Below are 13,009 nucleotides of genomic sequence, written 5' to 3'. Positions count from 1 at the left end.
ATGAACTCACTTTTTTACAGCATCCAGTTCAGTTGCCAGTCTTTCCATTGTAGTCTTGGTTTCTTGAGTAATTTGACAGAAGTCATGCACCAGATGCAGATGGGCTTCTTTGCTCTCGACAACAGCAGCTGCATCCTGAGCAACAGCTCTCCACTGGTCCTCCACAAACTCTAAAGTATCTGAGTTCTCAGCATGTACATCTCTTTGCTGGGACAGCAGAGCTACTTGATCCTGGGCCATGTCTTGACATTCCTGTACACAGAAAGGGGAAAAAAAGGTTTATCATTTCAGTTTAACCTATGGTAATTTATGTTGCCTATTTGAAGTCGTACCTGAGCCTCCTTAAGCTGCTGGGTCATAACTGTTGGCTGGAGCTCTGGGGAGTGACTCTTGCAACTTAGGAGTTTTAACACTAACCTACACCGGCGATCATCAAGGTCACAGCTGGAGGTCATTAGTTCTGCGAGAGGAGTCTCACACGCTCCAACCTTTCAATAAAGGAGGACATTTTAATTAGATCAATGATGAAACTTTCATGTGTCATTATCTTTGGTTTTTAAATAAAGTGTGGTGGTAAATACCGATTAGCTCGACATGAGATGTATATGAATAACATCATCTTTCAAGAGTTAAACAAAAACAGGGAAGAATAAAACACGCGTACCTCCTTTAGAAATCCTGTGTCCGTGACCATTTTTATCTCTGAGAAGATGTCCGTCAATGGAGAATTTTCTAGTGCATCAACATTTAAATTCTCAGAGATCGCTTCATTTGGCTCGGAGTTACTTGTTGGAGTGTCTGTTTGGGTAATATTTTCTTGCCCAAATCTGACCACCTTTCCAATGTCATTTTGAGCTGTACTGCTTACTGGATTATCAACTAGTTCGGCTGTTTGAGTATCAGATACAGTTTCCAAATCAGAGTGTAAAGGAGGTTCAGCAATTTCTGAAACTTCTGCCTCAGTCTTTTTAATTAATGACATGATGGGCTGAATATCACTGATTGATTCATTAGGTGACTCCATCTCTTGTCCGACACCTATTTGGAGTACTTCCTGTCCGAGGGATTCAGCACAAAGTTGTGACTGATCTTTATCTGGGATTAATTCAACATAGTCTTTGTTGTTTCCACCCTCTAGTGGCTGAACTGGCTCAGAAGCAACAGAAATAGCTTTAATTGCTTCACTTTGAACCTCGTCATGGTCTCTTTTGCTGCTTACTTCTTGCTTTTCCACTGGTGACATTTCTGTTGGGGGTTTGTCTTTCTCCCCCTCATGGGTCTTGTTTTCTGAATCTATTTCCCCTTCAGTACTTGAAGACGTTTGGGCCTGGACCTCTTGGGTGCTTCCTCCAGTGTCTGTCTCTGCTTGACAGGGCTTTTCTTCTGAATCAACATTGGGGAGCTGAGCAGAATGACTTTCAATCACAATTTGTTGTTTTTTTGGTAATTCTTCAAGTGCTGTCTTAGGTAGACTCTTGTCTGACGCGTCTTTCTTTTCTGGCAGTCTTTGAACAATTTCCTTTGTTGGTCCTGTTTCTAGTGTGTCTTCCTGTTTCTCTTGACATGCTGTTACATCTACCTTTAAAACATGCACTTCAGGTCCAATGTGAATTGTCAAGGCAGTATCTTGCGTTCTATTTGTAGCTACGGCGTCTGTTCGTTCCACGGTTTCAATATATGTTTCCTGGCTGGTTTCCGAAGGTTCCACCTGACTCTCGGTCTGGCATTTCTTTTCCATGGCCGGGTCAAATAATATGATTTCTATCAATTCAGTTTTATTTGGCTGAAGTTTTGTTAAAACCACAGAGCTGGATTGACCGGACTCACTTTGGATCACTTGCTGTTCAGCACTGCTCATAACAGAGAGCTGTCCATCCTCTACCTGACTCTGTATATTTACCTCTAACATGTCTACACCAACCCTTTCTTGGATTCTTTCTAATAATACAGACGGATTTTCCAAGCTTGTGGCATCATCATTACAAATCTGTACCTGTACATTGTTATCTTTCACTTCTTCAGGGATTTCCCTCGTTTCCAACAGTTCCAACTCAATAACAGTTTGCATTGCCGTCATGGTTTGATCTATTAAGATCATTTCTGTAAACGCCTCACCTTTTTGTGCAAAGGGAGGAAGTTTAGTGCCATCATTTTCAGCTGCATTTGCATGTACCTCAGAAGTGTTCTCATCCGACTTAGTCTCTGTTTTAATATCAGTGGTAGCTATATCCCTGTTCTTGACTTCTAGTCCAACAGCATCTTCTGGCAGGCTCTTGATAGTATTGTGCATGTCATCTGTTGAAGCCTTCTGACCCTTTAACTTTCTTTTTGGCGGCGAGAGCTTTCTATCTTCCAAAACAGCCGCATCTTGTTTAGTTTTTACCAGCAGTTCAACCGAAGAGTTCCCCTCACTTTCAGGGCCTTGTCTTGAATCTTCAGTCTTAGTCGCAAAACTTTCACTGGCGTCAGTAACTGGCTCTTTGGAAACATCATGAGTTTTGGACTTTCTCCTAGTTGGCAATTTGGGAGTTTCTGATGAAACCCTCCCACTTTTTTGTTTTCTTTTTGGTGGTGAGATCTTTCCTACAACATTATCTTTGGCTTTGCTTGCTTTTACCAGGGTGTCGACTTGTTCACCCTCCTGAGGCTGAAAACATGTTTCTTTATCATCAAAATGTTTTGCTTTTCTTTCAATTGGCAAGTCACTGTTTACTTCAGTTACATTGTTCTCAGACGGCTCAACGGAATCGGAAGACTTCTGTTCAGTCTGTACCTCATTTTTCAGTTTACTTTCCTCAAACACAGTAGTCTCAGCATTTCCTGCATTAGAGCAAGGTCTGTGACTATCAGATTTTTCTTCTATCTTTTTAGGAAGTCCTAGGGAAGCTGTTGATCTCTTTGAATTTCTTTCAGATGGTGAGATTTTTCTTTCATCCTCAGGAGAACGTTCATGTGTTGTTACTGCATGTGGTTCTGAAGTGTTTTTTCCACTTTCATAGTCTTGATTTACTTCGTCGTCATCTGTATCACCAACAGCATAGACTGGCAAAGGAGTTTCTGCTTCTTCCCTTTTGACGTTAGACTCAAATGACGTTTGTGTCCGCACTATCATTTCTTTGGAAGGAAGTTTGGGGGAAAGTTTCCGATCCGTTGACTTTCTCGTAGGTGGTGATATCTTTCCTTCCTCCGCAACAACTGTAGGGATTTCTGTGACAACTTGTGAAATCGCGAACGTTTTTCTACAGTCCAGTTCCATCTCATCTTTCTTTGAAGGTATACCAATATCTTTAATAGCCGCCTCAATTATTCCTGTGACCAGTTGAGCTACTGCAGAAGCTTCTTCACTTTCATATTTATTTGTTGCTTTGTGGATGTTTGAATCGTTCCCGACACTAAGTTCTTGGTCTTCTACAAGGTTTTCTGCTTTTGGTTCTAAGTATAATTTGTCTTCTGTCAAAATATGCTCTTCTCTTTTAGGCAGCTCTGGAGAAATCTTTGACTTTCTTTTGGATGGTGAGATTTTTCCTTCTTCTGCTATACCTTCAGGGATTTCTCTGATAACCTGTGAAGCTGAGCAAGATTTTGTACTTCCGAGTTCTGTCCGATCCTCATTTGAAGGTAAAGCAATGTCTTTCATAGCCGCCTCAATTATTCCTGTGACCAGTTGAGCTACTGCAGAGGCTTCCTCACTTTCATATTTATTTGTTGCTTTGTGGATGTTTGAATCGTTCCCGACACTAAGTTCTTGGCCTTCTACAAGGTTTTCTGCTTTTGGTTCTAGGTATAATTGGTCTACTGTCAAAATATGCTCTTCTCTTTTAGGCAGCTCTGGAGAAATCTTTGAAAGCTTTGACTTTCTTTTGGATGGTGAGATTTTTCCTTCTTCTGCAATACCTTCAGGGATTTCTCTGATAACTTGTGAAGCTGAGCAAGATTTTGTACTTCCGAGTTCTGTCCGATCCTCATTTGAAGGTAAAGCAATGTCTTTCATAGCTGCCTCAATTATTCCTGTGACAAATTGGGCAACAACCGAAGCCTCCCCACTTTCAGAGTCTTTTCCTGCTTTGTGGAGGTTTGAATCATGAAGGATATTAGGTTTTTTGACATCTACAAGTTTTTCCTGTTTTGGTTCTAGACTTAAATCTCTGTCCGTCAAAATGCGCTCCTCTCTTTTAGGCAGCTCTGGAGAAATCTTTGATCTCTTTAAAATTGTTTTGAGTGGTGGGATCTTTTCTTCCTCCCCAATAATAACTTCAGGGATTCCTGTGAAAACTTTTGAAGTTGAAGAGGTGTTTGTACTTTCCAGTTCTATCTGAACGTTGTTTGAAGGTAAACCAATGTCTTTCATAGCTGCTTCAATGATTCCTGTGACAAGTTGGACTACGGCAGAAGCTTCCCCACTTTTAGAGTCTTCTGTTGCTTTCTGAAGGTTTGAATCGTCACAAACGCCAAGTTCTTCAACGCCTACAAGTTTATTCTCTTTTGGTTTTAGATTGAAATCTTCTTTTGTCACAATTGGCTCTTTTGTTTTAGGCTGCCCTTGAGAAACCTTAGAACTTTTTGACTTTCTTTTGGGTGGTGAGATCTTTCCTACCTTGGCAATATCAACCTCAGGAGTGCCTGTGACAGCTTGTGAAGCTGAGGACGTTTTAGTACGTTCCAGTTCTATCTGATCCTTCTTTGAAGGTAAAGCAATGTCTTTCATAGCTGCCTCGATAATTCCTGTTACGAGTTGAGCTACTGCAGAAGCTTCCCCACTTTCAGAGTCTTTTCTTGCTTTGTCGAGGTTTGAATCATTACAGACACCAAGTTCTCTGTGTTCTAGAAGCTTTGGCTTGCTTTTGGATGTGATCTGTGCTTCCATAAAAGCTGCATCAGATATTTGTGTACTTTCTTCTGCAGGTGAAGGTTCCTTACTTTTCAAGTATTGGCTTTTTTCTGAAGAACTGAAAGAAACTAACTCTAGAGTTGTGGCACCATGAAGCTGTTCTACTCCTTCTTCAGCCTGTGGTACATCATTGGCGTAAGGAATCGCTGCAGATGTTGTCTTTCTTTCATCCATCACCATAGCTTCATCTTGCCCCCTGACTGAAGTCTTTTTAGATTCATGTTCAGTTTTCTTAGTTTCCACATGAACTATTTCACCTGTTGAAAGACGATCCAGGGATACTTGCTTGGTCTTTGACTTCTTTCTTATTGGAATTTCTTTCTTTTTTCCTGAATCAGTATCATCAGTTTGCTCACTGGACCTCGATGAAACTGACGAGTCATCCTCATCCCGTCCAGATGTGTCAGTTGCGGGAATGTCTTGTTGGAATCGATCTTGAGACTTTTTCCTAATGGACTGTTTGTTCTTCCGTGGAGGTGCCACCAAAGATGTCTTTTTCTCTTCAGTACGGACATCAATATCAATAGGCCGATCCTCCGTTTTTTGGTCACTCCTTTGCATAAGTTCCTATAACATTAAATATATTTATTGGACCTGACATACTATTCAAATTATCCAATAACTAAGTTTTTTGTGTGTGAATATTTCAGATACGTACCTTTACGTTGTGACGGAGAGACATCTGGAGTGTCCCTGCTTGTCTGAGTGTTTCTGAACTGTCTTTTGAAAGTTTCTCAAACATATCCTGCTTCAAACAGTCACTCAGAAATTGATGATGAGAAAGTGCCTCCTGAAGAATAGCCTGCATCTTTTCCCCTTCCTCTGCTGCCTCCTAATACCAGGATAAAGAATACGTCTAATGATTTCCATTAGGTTACTGAGAAAGTTCTAACTGAACACGGGGTTCCCATTTAAACATTAACACTAACAGCTGTTCACTACAATAATTACCGGAATCAAACATACATGGAAAGATCCAAACCTGCGCAGTTGCAATGGATTCTGAAGGCTTGTTGTGGTTGTGGGTCCATTCCTGCAGGGCTTGGATTGAATTTGTCAAACAGCAAGCAGCATTTGTTGAGCAACTTTGCTTATGGTCCCTCAGCCTGGTCTGCAAACTGATGGAATCATAAAGAAAACATTCATGGACCCAAATGTCACCAGTACTTGTCATTAGCCTCTAAAGCACGGGTGTCAAACTCTGGCCCTTGAGGCAATATCTAATTAACATTAGAGCTGGCCCGCCGGTATTAAACAACTGTGGTGCCGCTGTAACACCGCATTCACTGCCAATACTCCTACTTGCCAACCTTCCCGATTTTCTCGGGAGACTCCCGAAGTTCAGTGCCCCTCCGGAAAATCACCCGGGACAACCATTCTTCCGAATTTCTCCCGATTTCCACCAAGACAACGATATTGGGGGCGGGCCTTAAGGGCATTGCCTTTAGCGTTCTCTACAACCTGTCGTCAAGTCCGCTTTTCCTCCACACAAACAGCGTGCCGGTCCTGTCACATAGTATTTACGGCTTTTACACACACATAAGTGAATGCAAGGCGTACTTGGTCTACAGCCATACAGGTCACACTGAGGATGGCTGTATAAACAACTTTAACACTGTTACAGATATGCGCCAAACTGTGAACCCACACCAAACAAGAATGACAAACACATTTCGGGAGAACATCCGCACCGTAACACAACATAAACACAACAGAACAAATACCCAGAACCTTGCAGCACTAACTCTTCTGGGGCACTACAATATACACCCACGCTACCACCAAACCCCACTCCCTAGCTTGTTCAATATTCAATGCAAAACTTGTTTGGGTCTTATTAAAAAGGTTAATTTGTTCAACCTTGGCCCGCGGCTTTGTTCATTTTTAAATTTTGGCCCACTCTGTATTTGAGTTTGACACCCCTGCTCTAAAGGTTAAGTGGCCAAATGCGCGCACAGCACCTTTTTTAGCTCTTATTTCCAAAAGTGTGTACACTACTGAATTGTGGTTTTATGGCCACTTATGTGGACACTTATACTGCCGTCTGGGGGTGTCAGAAGAGTATAATGGAATTTGGGAAAAAACGTTTAAAAATAAGAATTAGCATGTCATTAAACATGAAGTATTAGTATTGTGGATAATAGAGGTAAACTATTGGTATTGCTCAAGATCAATAGCGCTTTTTCTATTGGTATTTTTATTGCTCCAGTTATAGCGTAAAAATGCTTCCTGTCATTTCTATATTATTATTTATTTCGCTAACTGCTTCTTTGCTATCACTTTTACGATCATATTTGTACACATCGTATGTGGTGGTGATGTTCTATTGTTGTTGTTGTTTTTGTTGTGTTTGCTGTTGTTGTTTTTGTGTCTCTGTCTAATCCCCACAATTCCCCCCCTTTGTCTTCCTTTTTTTCTCTTTCTAGTCCCTCCTGCTCCGGCCCGGCTGCACCAAATGATAATATAAATACATTTAATAAAGTCAAATTGAAATAAGGCAACAAGAGAAGTATCCTACACTTCTCTTTTGTAAAGTAAATCTGAACAGCCGATATGGGCATCTACATCAACTATATTATTTGCCTGAGAAGCTGGACAGGACAAAAAACAAAAACAAAAACCAAAAAAAAAAAAAAAAACATGAAGTACACGTTTGTGTACTTATGGACTAAGTACACCATATCAAAAAATGATTCTTAGTTTTTATCCTACTTAGGGTCCAATAAGCCCAAATAGCAAATAAAAAATAAAAAAAAGCATGTAAACAACAGCTTGGGCCCTAAGAGGTTAAGGAAGATGTAGCAATTAAGCGGAGCCAGCTGAAATTGGTCCTGTTTACAGTCATTAAATTAAAACCACCCACCCAAGTATAAAAACGAGCTGAAATTTTGAATGAAAGAAACTGGTGTACAAAATGTTGTAAATGTGTCCACTTGATGTCACAATAGTAATTATTTGTATTTTAGAGGGGGCGGAGCTATGTGCCGTGTGTCAACAGTTCTGTGTTTGGACACTAGGAACTGACGCTGCTTATTAACGGTAGCAGTGATACAAAATGCGGATTGTTACGCTCGTGCCTTGATTGTTAAATATGTTGTTGGTAATGTAACATTATTCCTGTCACATTTCTACACAAATAAATTGATAATCCGTACATTTAGTGTTGTACTTATAAATGGGGACACATTTTTTCGGCGTGCATAAATATGCTGAACTAATATGTATGCCCTTCTGACTTCATGTCTGATTAATGAAATTAGTCCAAACTCCCGAGTTTTGTTATAGATGATGCTCCATATTAGAGATGCGCGGTTTGCGGTCTAATCCGCGGAGTCCGTGTATAAACCGCGGGTCGGGCGGGTGACATGATGAATAAATAGATTTTAAATAGATTCGGGCGGGTGGCGGTTGAACTATTCGGAAGTATTTATTATACATAGTTAAGGGATCGTCAACCTTTACCACTCAAAGAGCCGTTTTAACCCGTGTCACAAAGTAAGACAAAAGGAGCCGCGATCATTCTCGCGAATATCTGCCGGCGGTCGCCCAGATAACAAAACCAAGGGCGTGCCATGAGGTCATTGCCTTTCTCGCCTTCTACAACATATACATACTTTTTGCCAGCCCAGCGTCATGTTGTGTGTGGCTTCGGCAGACACACGCACACGACTGCGAGGCATACTGGGTGACACAAAGTACACTGATGGTTGTGATACAAACAATTTTAACACTCTTACTAATATGCACCACACTGTGAAGCCACACCAAACAAGAAAGACAAACACATTTTGGGAGAACATCCCCACAGTAACACAACATAAACGCAACAGGACAAATACCCAAAATCCTTTGTATTCATGACTTTTCCTGACTTTATTTTACAGCCGCGGGGGTGTAAAATAAAGTCAGGAAAAGTCATGGATGCAAAGGATCCTGGGTATTTGTTGTGTTGTGTTTATGTTGTGTTACTGTGAGGATGTTCTCCCGAAATATGTTTGTCATTCTTTGTTGGAGCCTATTTATATTATTTATTTATTTATTTATTCATGGTTTTGATAATGGAATCAAATCATGCCAATGATGATATAGATGGATTATTGGATGTTTCAGATAAATTATATTGACTGATTGTTTTCAGCTGCTCACGCTCCTCCTGGTGGGCAACGTCCTCCTCCTACAATTAGGAAGACAGCACAGCTGGGCACTGCCTTTGTCCGTCTGTCATATTGAAGGAGTGAGGAGTGATAGTTTGTTTACCACTAAATAAGTTTATTTGTATTATATAGAAAGTCAACCACGGTGAATATTTTTTGTTTGTGAAAATAAATGATCAACATTTTGAATCTGCAAGTATCCCCGCGAGCGCTTATTAGGATTTTAGTGCGTCATAAAACATCCTCCTCAAGGCTACTCTGCTAACTTTATTTTTATTTATCCGAACCCTTTTTGGAACGACAAAGTAGCCGCTACATTCTTGTTTGGTGTGGCTTTACAGTGTGGCGCATATTAGTAAGAGTGTTAAATGTAGCTGAGATAGGCACCAGCGCCCCCCGCGACCCCAAAGGGAATAAGCGGTAGAAAAATGGATGGATGGAAACAAGCTTAGCTGCTATGTAGTCACAATAGTGGGATGCGACGTGTGATTAGTTTTTATTGTATTACAAATGTTTTTAGTTTTTAGCTTTATGATGGTTTGTATGTTGTATGTATTTGTACCTCGTTTTTACTGTTGTACCTCGTTTTTACTGTTGTACCTTGTTTTTAATGACTACTGCTGCAAACCAAATTGCCCCTCGGGGACAATGAAGATTTTTCTAAGTTTAAGAAACTGGTAACAAATGAAGGAATAATTAATTCCAGAGAAAAACAGCACAGGGTGCATCGTCTGGCGGTGGTTTGGCAACAAGTGGGAATATGTTGAACAATTATGCGGCAAAAGCGTTGCTACAAAAAGTAGCAGGACTGCTACTTTGCAGCATCAATTGAAAAGTCACTTGCTATAGAGCAGGGGTCGGGAACCTTTTTGGCTGAGAGAGCCATGAAAGCCAAATATTTCAAAATGTATTTCCGTGAGAGCCATATCATATTTTTTTAACACTGAATACAACTAAATGTGTGCATTTTTGAGTAAGACCAACATGTTTGGAGTATAATAAGTCTCTTATTCTTTTTAATAACAGTGTTATTCTGAAGCTAACCAATAATAAATCAAATGTCATGTCTGTTGATCATGTTTTTGTTTGGCCATGTGCTGTTTGTCCTTTGGACTCTTTAAGTTCCTGTTTTTTTCCACTCCCTTGTCTGGTTTCCTTGGTTACTCATTTTGTCCACCTGCTTCCCGAGCACTAATCAGAGGCAGTATTTAAGCTCGTCTTTGCCAGTCAGTCGCCCTGTGCTGACTTGTTTCATGCCTTGCCATAGTTTCGTGCTTCATGCCATGTAAAGGAAGTTTTGTTTGATTTATGTTCTTGGTCTGTTTATGCGTTAGCTTTGTTCCTTAGCCCATGTTGTGCCTCCGTTGTGAGCGATTTTTGTTTGTATATTTTTTTAGTTAAAATTAAATCATGTTTTTACCTAAATGCCATGTCCCGAGTAGTCCGTCTGCCTTCCTGGGAGAACGACCCCGGAAAAAGCTGCAACCACCCCCTCCCCTCCCATCGTGACATAAAAACTTCTTACCAGGTGCGGTAAAAAACGGATGGATGGATTTAAATGCATGAGAATGTTTTGTACTCTGCACGTTATTTTTAGCACTGTGATTACCAGCGAAATTATTCATAATTATCGCGTTAAGCAATGTCAGCTAAGATTTATCCGAGAGCCAGATGCGGTCATCAAAAGAGCCACATCTGGCTCTAGAGCCATAGGTTCCCTACCCCTGCTATAGAGAACGAGAAGTGCTTGAAACTCTGAATGTCAACATCTCTGGCCGCTGCCACACCAACCAGGTCAACACCATACGAAAAAAAACCCGTCATCGACAGAAGGAGATAACGTCCGCAGGAGCCTACCACACAGCGAAGGACGTACATTATTTGGGATTTCCTATTATTCAGCTCGTTTTTATTTAACACCAATTGATACTGCAAGTGTACGTCAAAGTACTGAAAGTGTACTGCATATTACTGCCAGTTTAATGCATAGTACTGCAAGTGTACTTCAAAACCCTGCAAGTGTACTTCATAGTACTGCAAATGTACTTCATAGCACTGCAAGTGTACTTTGTAATACTACAGGTGTACTGCATAGTACTGCAAGTGTACTTCATAGTACTGCAAGTGTACTGCATAGCACTGCAAGTGTACTGCAAGTGTACTGCATCACACTGCAAGTGTACTGCAAGTGTACTGCATCACACTGCAAGTGTACTGCATAGTGCTGCAAGTGTACTTGAAAGTACATGCCTGCAAGCAAACAGGTCACTACAGCGGTACAGGCGTGGCGCAGTGGGAGAGTGGCCGTGCGCAACCCGAGGGTCCCTGGTTCAAATCCCACCTAGTACCAACCTTGTCACGTCCGTTGTGTCCTGAGCAAGACACTTCACCCTTGCTCCTGATGGGTGCTGGTTGGCGCCTTGCATGGCAGCTCCCTCCATCAGTGTGTGAATGTGGAAGTAGTGTCAAAGCGCTTTGAGTACCTTGAAGGTAGAAAAGCGCTATACAAGTACAACCCATTTATTTATTTATTTAAATATCTTGTGTGACATCATGCACAAAAGTGCACTTTATTTGTTTTAAACTATTGTAGTGGCGTTCTGTACAACAAGTGCACTTTAATTGACTGTTGTTTTGATATGTCATCTTAGTGACATCATGCACAAAAGTGCACTAAAAGCTTGTTTTAAAGTGTCTCTGACAATCTTGCAGGTTCTGTTTTGGAAATGACATGAATGTTTGTGCCACGGCTTAATACAGTTTTGCTAAATGGACTTAGTTGTGATTTCCCTCTCTGCATGAACGTTTAAAATGAGCATATATTAATGCAGTATGAAGAAGGTTTTAATGTAGACACATAGAATCATCATACTGCTGTGATTATATGTATCATGTGTTCATTTAAAACCAAGGCCAAATATCGAGATATACCGTACTTCCTTGAATTACTGCCGGGTCAAACTCGTTTCCCAAAATAGTTAGCAGATGCTTAGTATTGGTATTCTCCTATGTCCCCCCCTCCCTTGCGGAGGGGGTCCGGTCCGATGAACATGGATGAAGTACTGGCTGTCTAGAGTCGAGACCCAGGATGGACCGCTCGCCTGTGTATCGGTTGGGGACATCTCTACAATGCTGAGCCGCCTCCGCTTGGGATGGTTTCCTGTGGACGGGATTCTTGCTGCTGTCTTGGACCCGCTTTGAACTGAACTCTCGCGGCTGTGTTGGAGCCACTATGGATTGAACTTTCACAGTATCATGTTAGACCCGCTCGACATCCATTGCTTTCGGTCCCCTAGAGGGGGGTGGGGGGGTTGCCCACTTCTGAGGTCCTCTCCAAGGTTTCTCATAGTCAGCATTGTCACTGGCGTCCCACTGGATGTGAATTCTCCCTGCCCACTGGGTGTGAGTTTTCCTTGCCCTTTTGTGGGTTCTTCCGAGGATGTTGTAGTCGTAATGATTTGTGCAGTCCTTTGAGACATTTGTGATTTAGGGCTATATAAATAAACATCGATTGATGATTGATTGATTGATTGATTACCGCCTGGTCAAACTTGTGACGTCAAGAGTGACACTTCCCCTGTCATCATTTTCAAAATGGAGGAGGCTGATTTCAATACCGGTAATTTGAAATCGCATAAAGGGAAGAAGATTAAGAGCTATTCAGCAGGATTTAAGGTCCGAGCTTACATCACACTCAAATTGTTACTACATTCCTTTGGTAAGTGCCGGAGTCAGAGGAGGTTTTAAAGTAATTAGCGCATGCTTACTTTTACAGATGCCTTTGGTAAGCGCAGGAGTGAGAAGAGGTTTTAAATTAATTAGCGCCCCGGCGGCAATTAATTTAAAATACGGTGTAATGTGTATCGTGATATGGTGTAAAAATATCGAGATGTTAAAAAAAGGCCATATCCCCCAGCCCTACACTGAACATTAGATCTTCATATGATAAGACAGACAATACCTGAAA

The 13,009-nt window shown here is 41.2% G+C and overlaps 1 protein-coding gene across 1 annotated transcript in view; it reads right to left on the bottom strand.

The window, feature by feature from the left end:
* syne2b (spectrin repeat containing, nuclear envelope 2b) overlaps positions 1-13,009 on the bottom strand; it is a 408,840-nt gene that overhangs the window by 254,544 nt on the left and 141,287 nt on the right. The window contains exons 55-59 of the mRNA XM_061886295.1: positions 5,871-6,006; positions 5,547-5,720; positions 665-5,455; positions 333-488; positions 11-252 (exon numbers count right to left, since the gene is read on the bottom strand). Of these exons, the coding sequence (XP_061742279.1) occupies positions 11-252; positions 333-488; positions 665-5,455; positions 5,547-5,720; positions 5,871-6,006 (5,499 nt within the window). The remainder of the gene's footprint in view (positions 1-10; positions 253-332; positions 489-664; positions 5,456-5,546; positions 5,721-5,870; positions 6,007-13,009) is intronic.

Source organism: Nerophis ophidion, linkage group LG24, assembly GCF_033978795.1.
Source record: "Nerophis ophidion isolate RoL-2023_Sa linkage group LG24, RoL_Noph_v1.0, whole genome shotgun sequence".
NCBI classification, from domain to species: domain Eukaryota; kingdom Metazoa; phylum Chordata; class Actinopteri; order Syngnathiformes; family Syngnathidae; genus Nerophis; species Nerophis ophidion.
The sequence above is the reverse complement of the archived record's forward strand: the minus strand, read 5'-3'. Positions and strand labels throughout refer to the sequence as shown.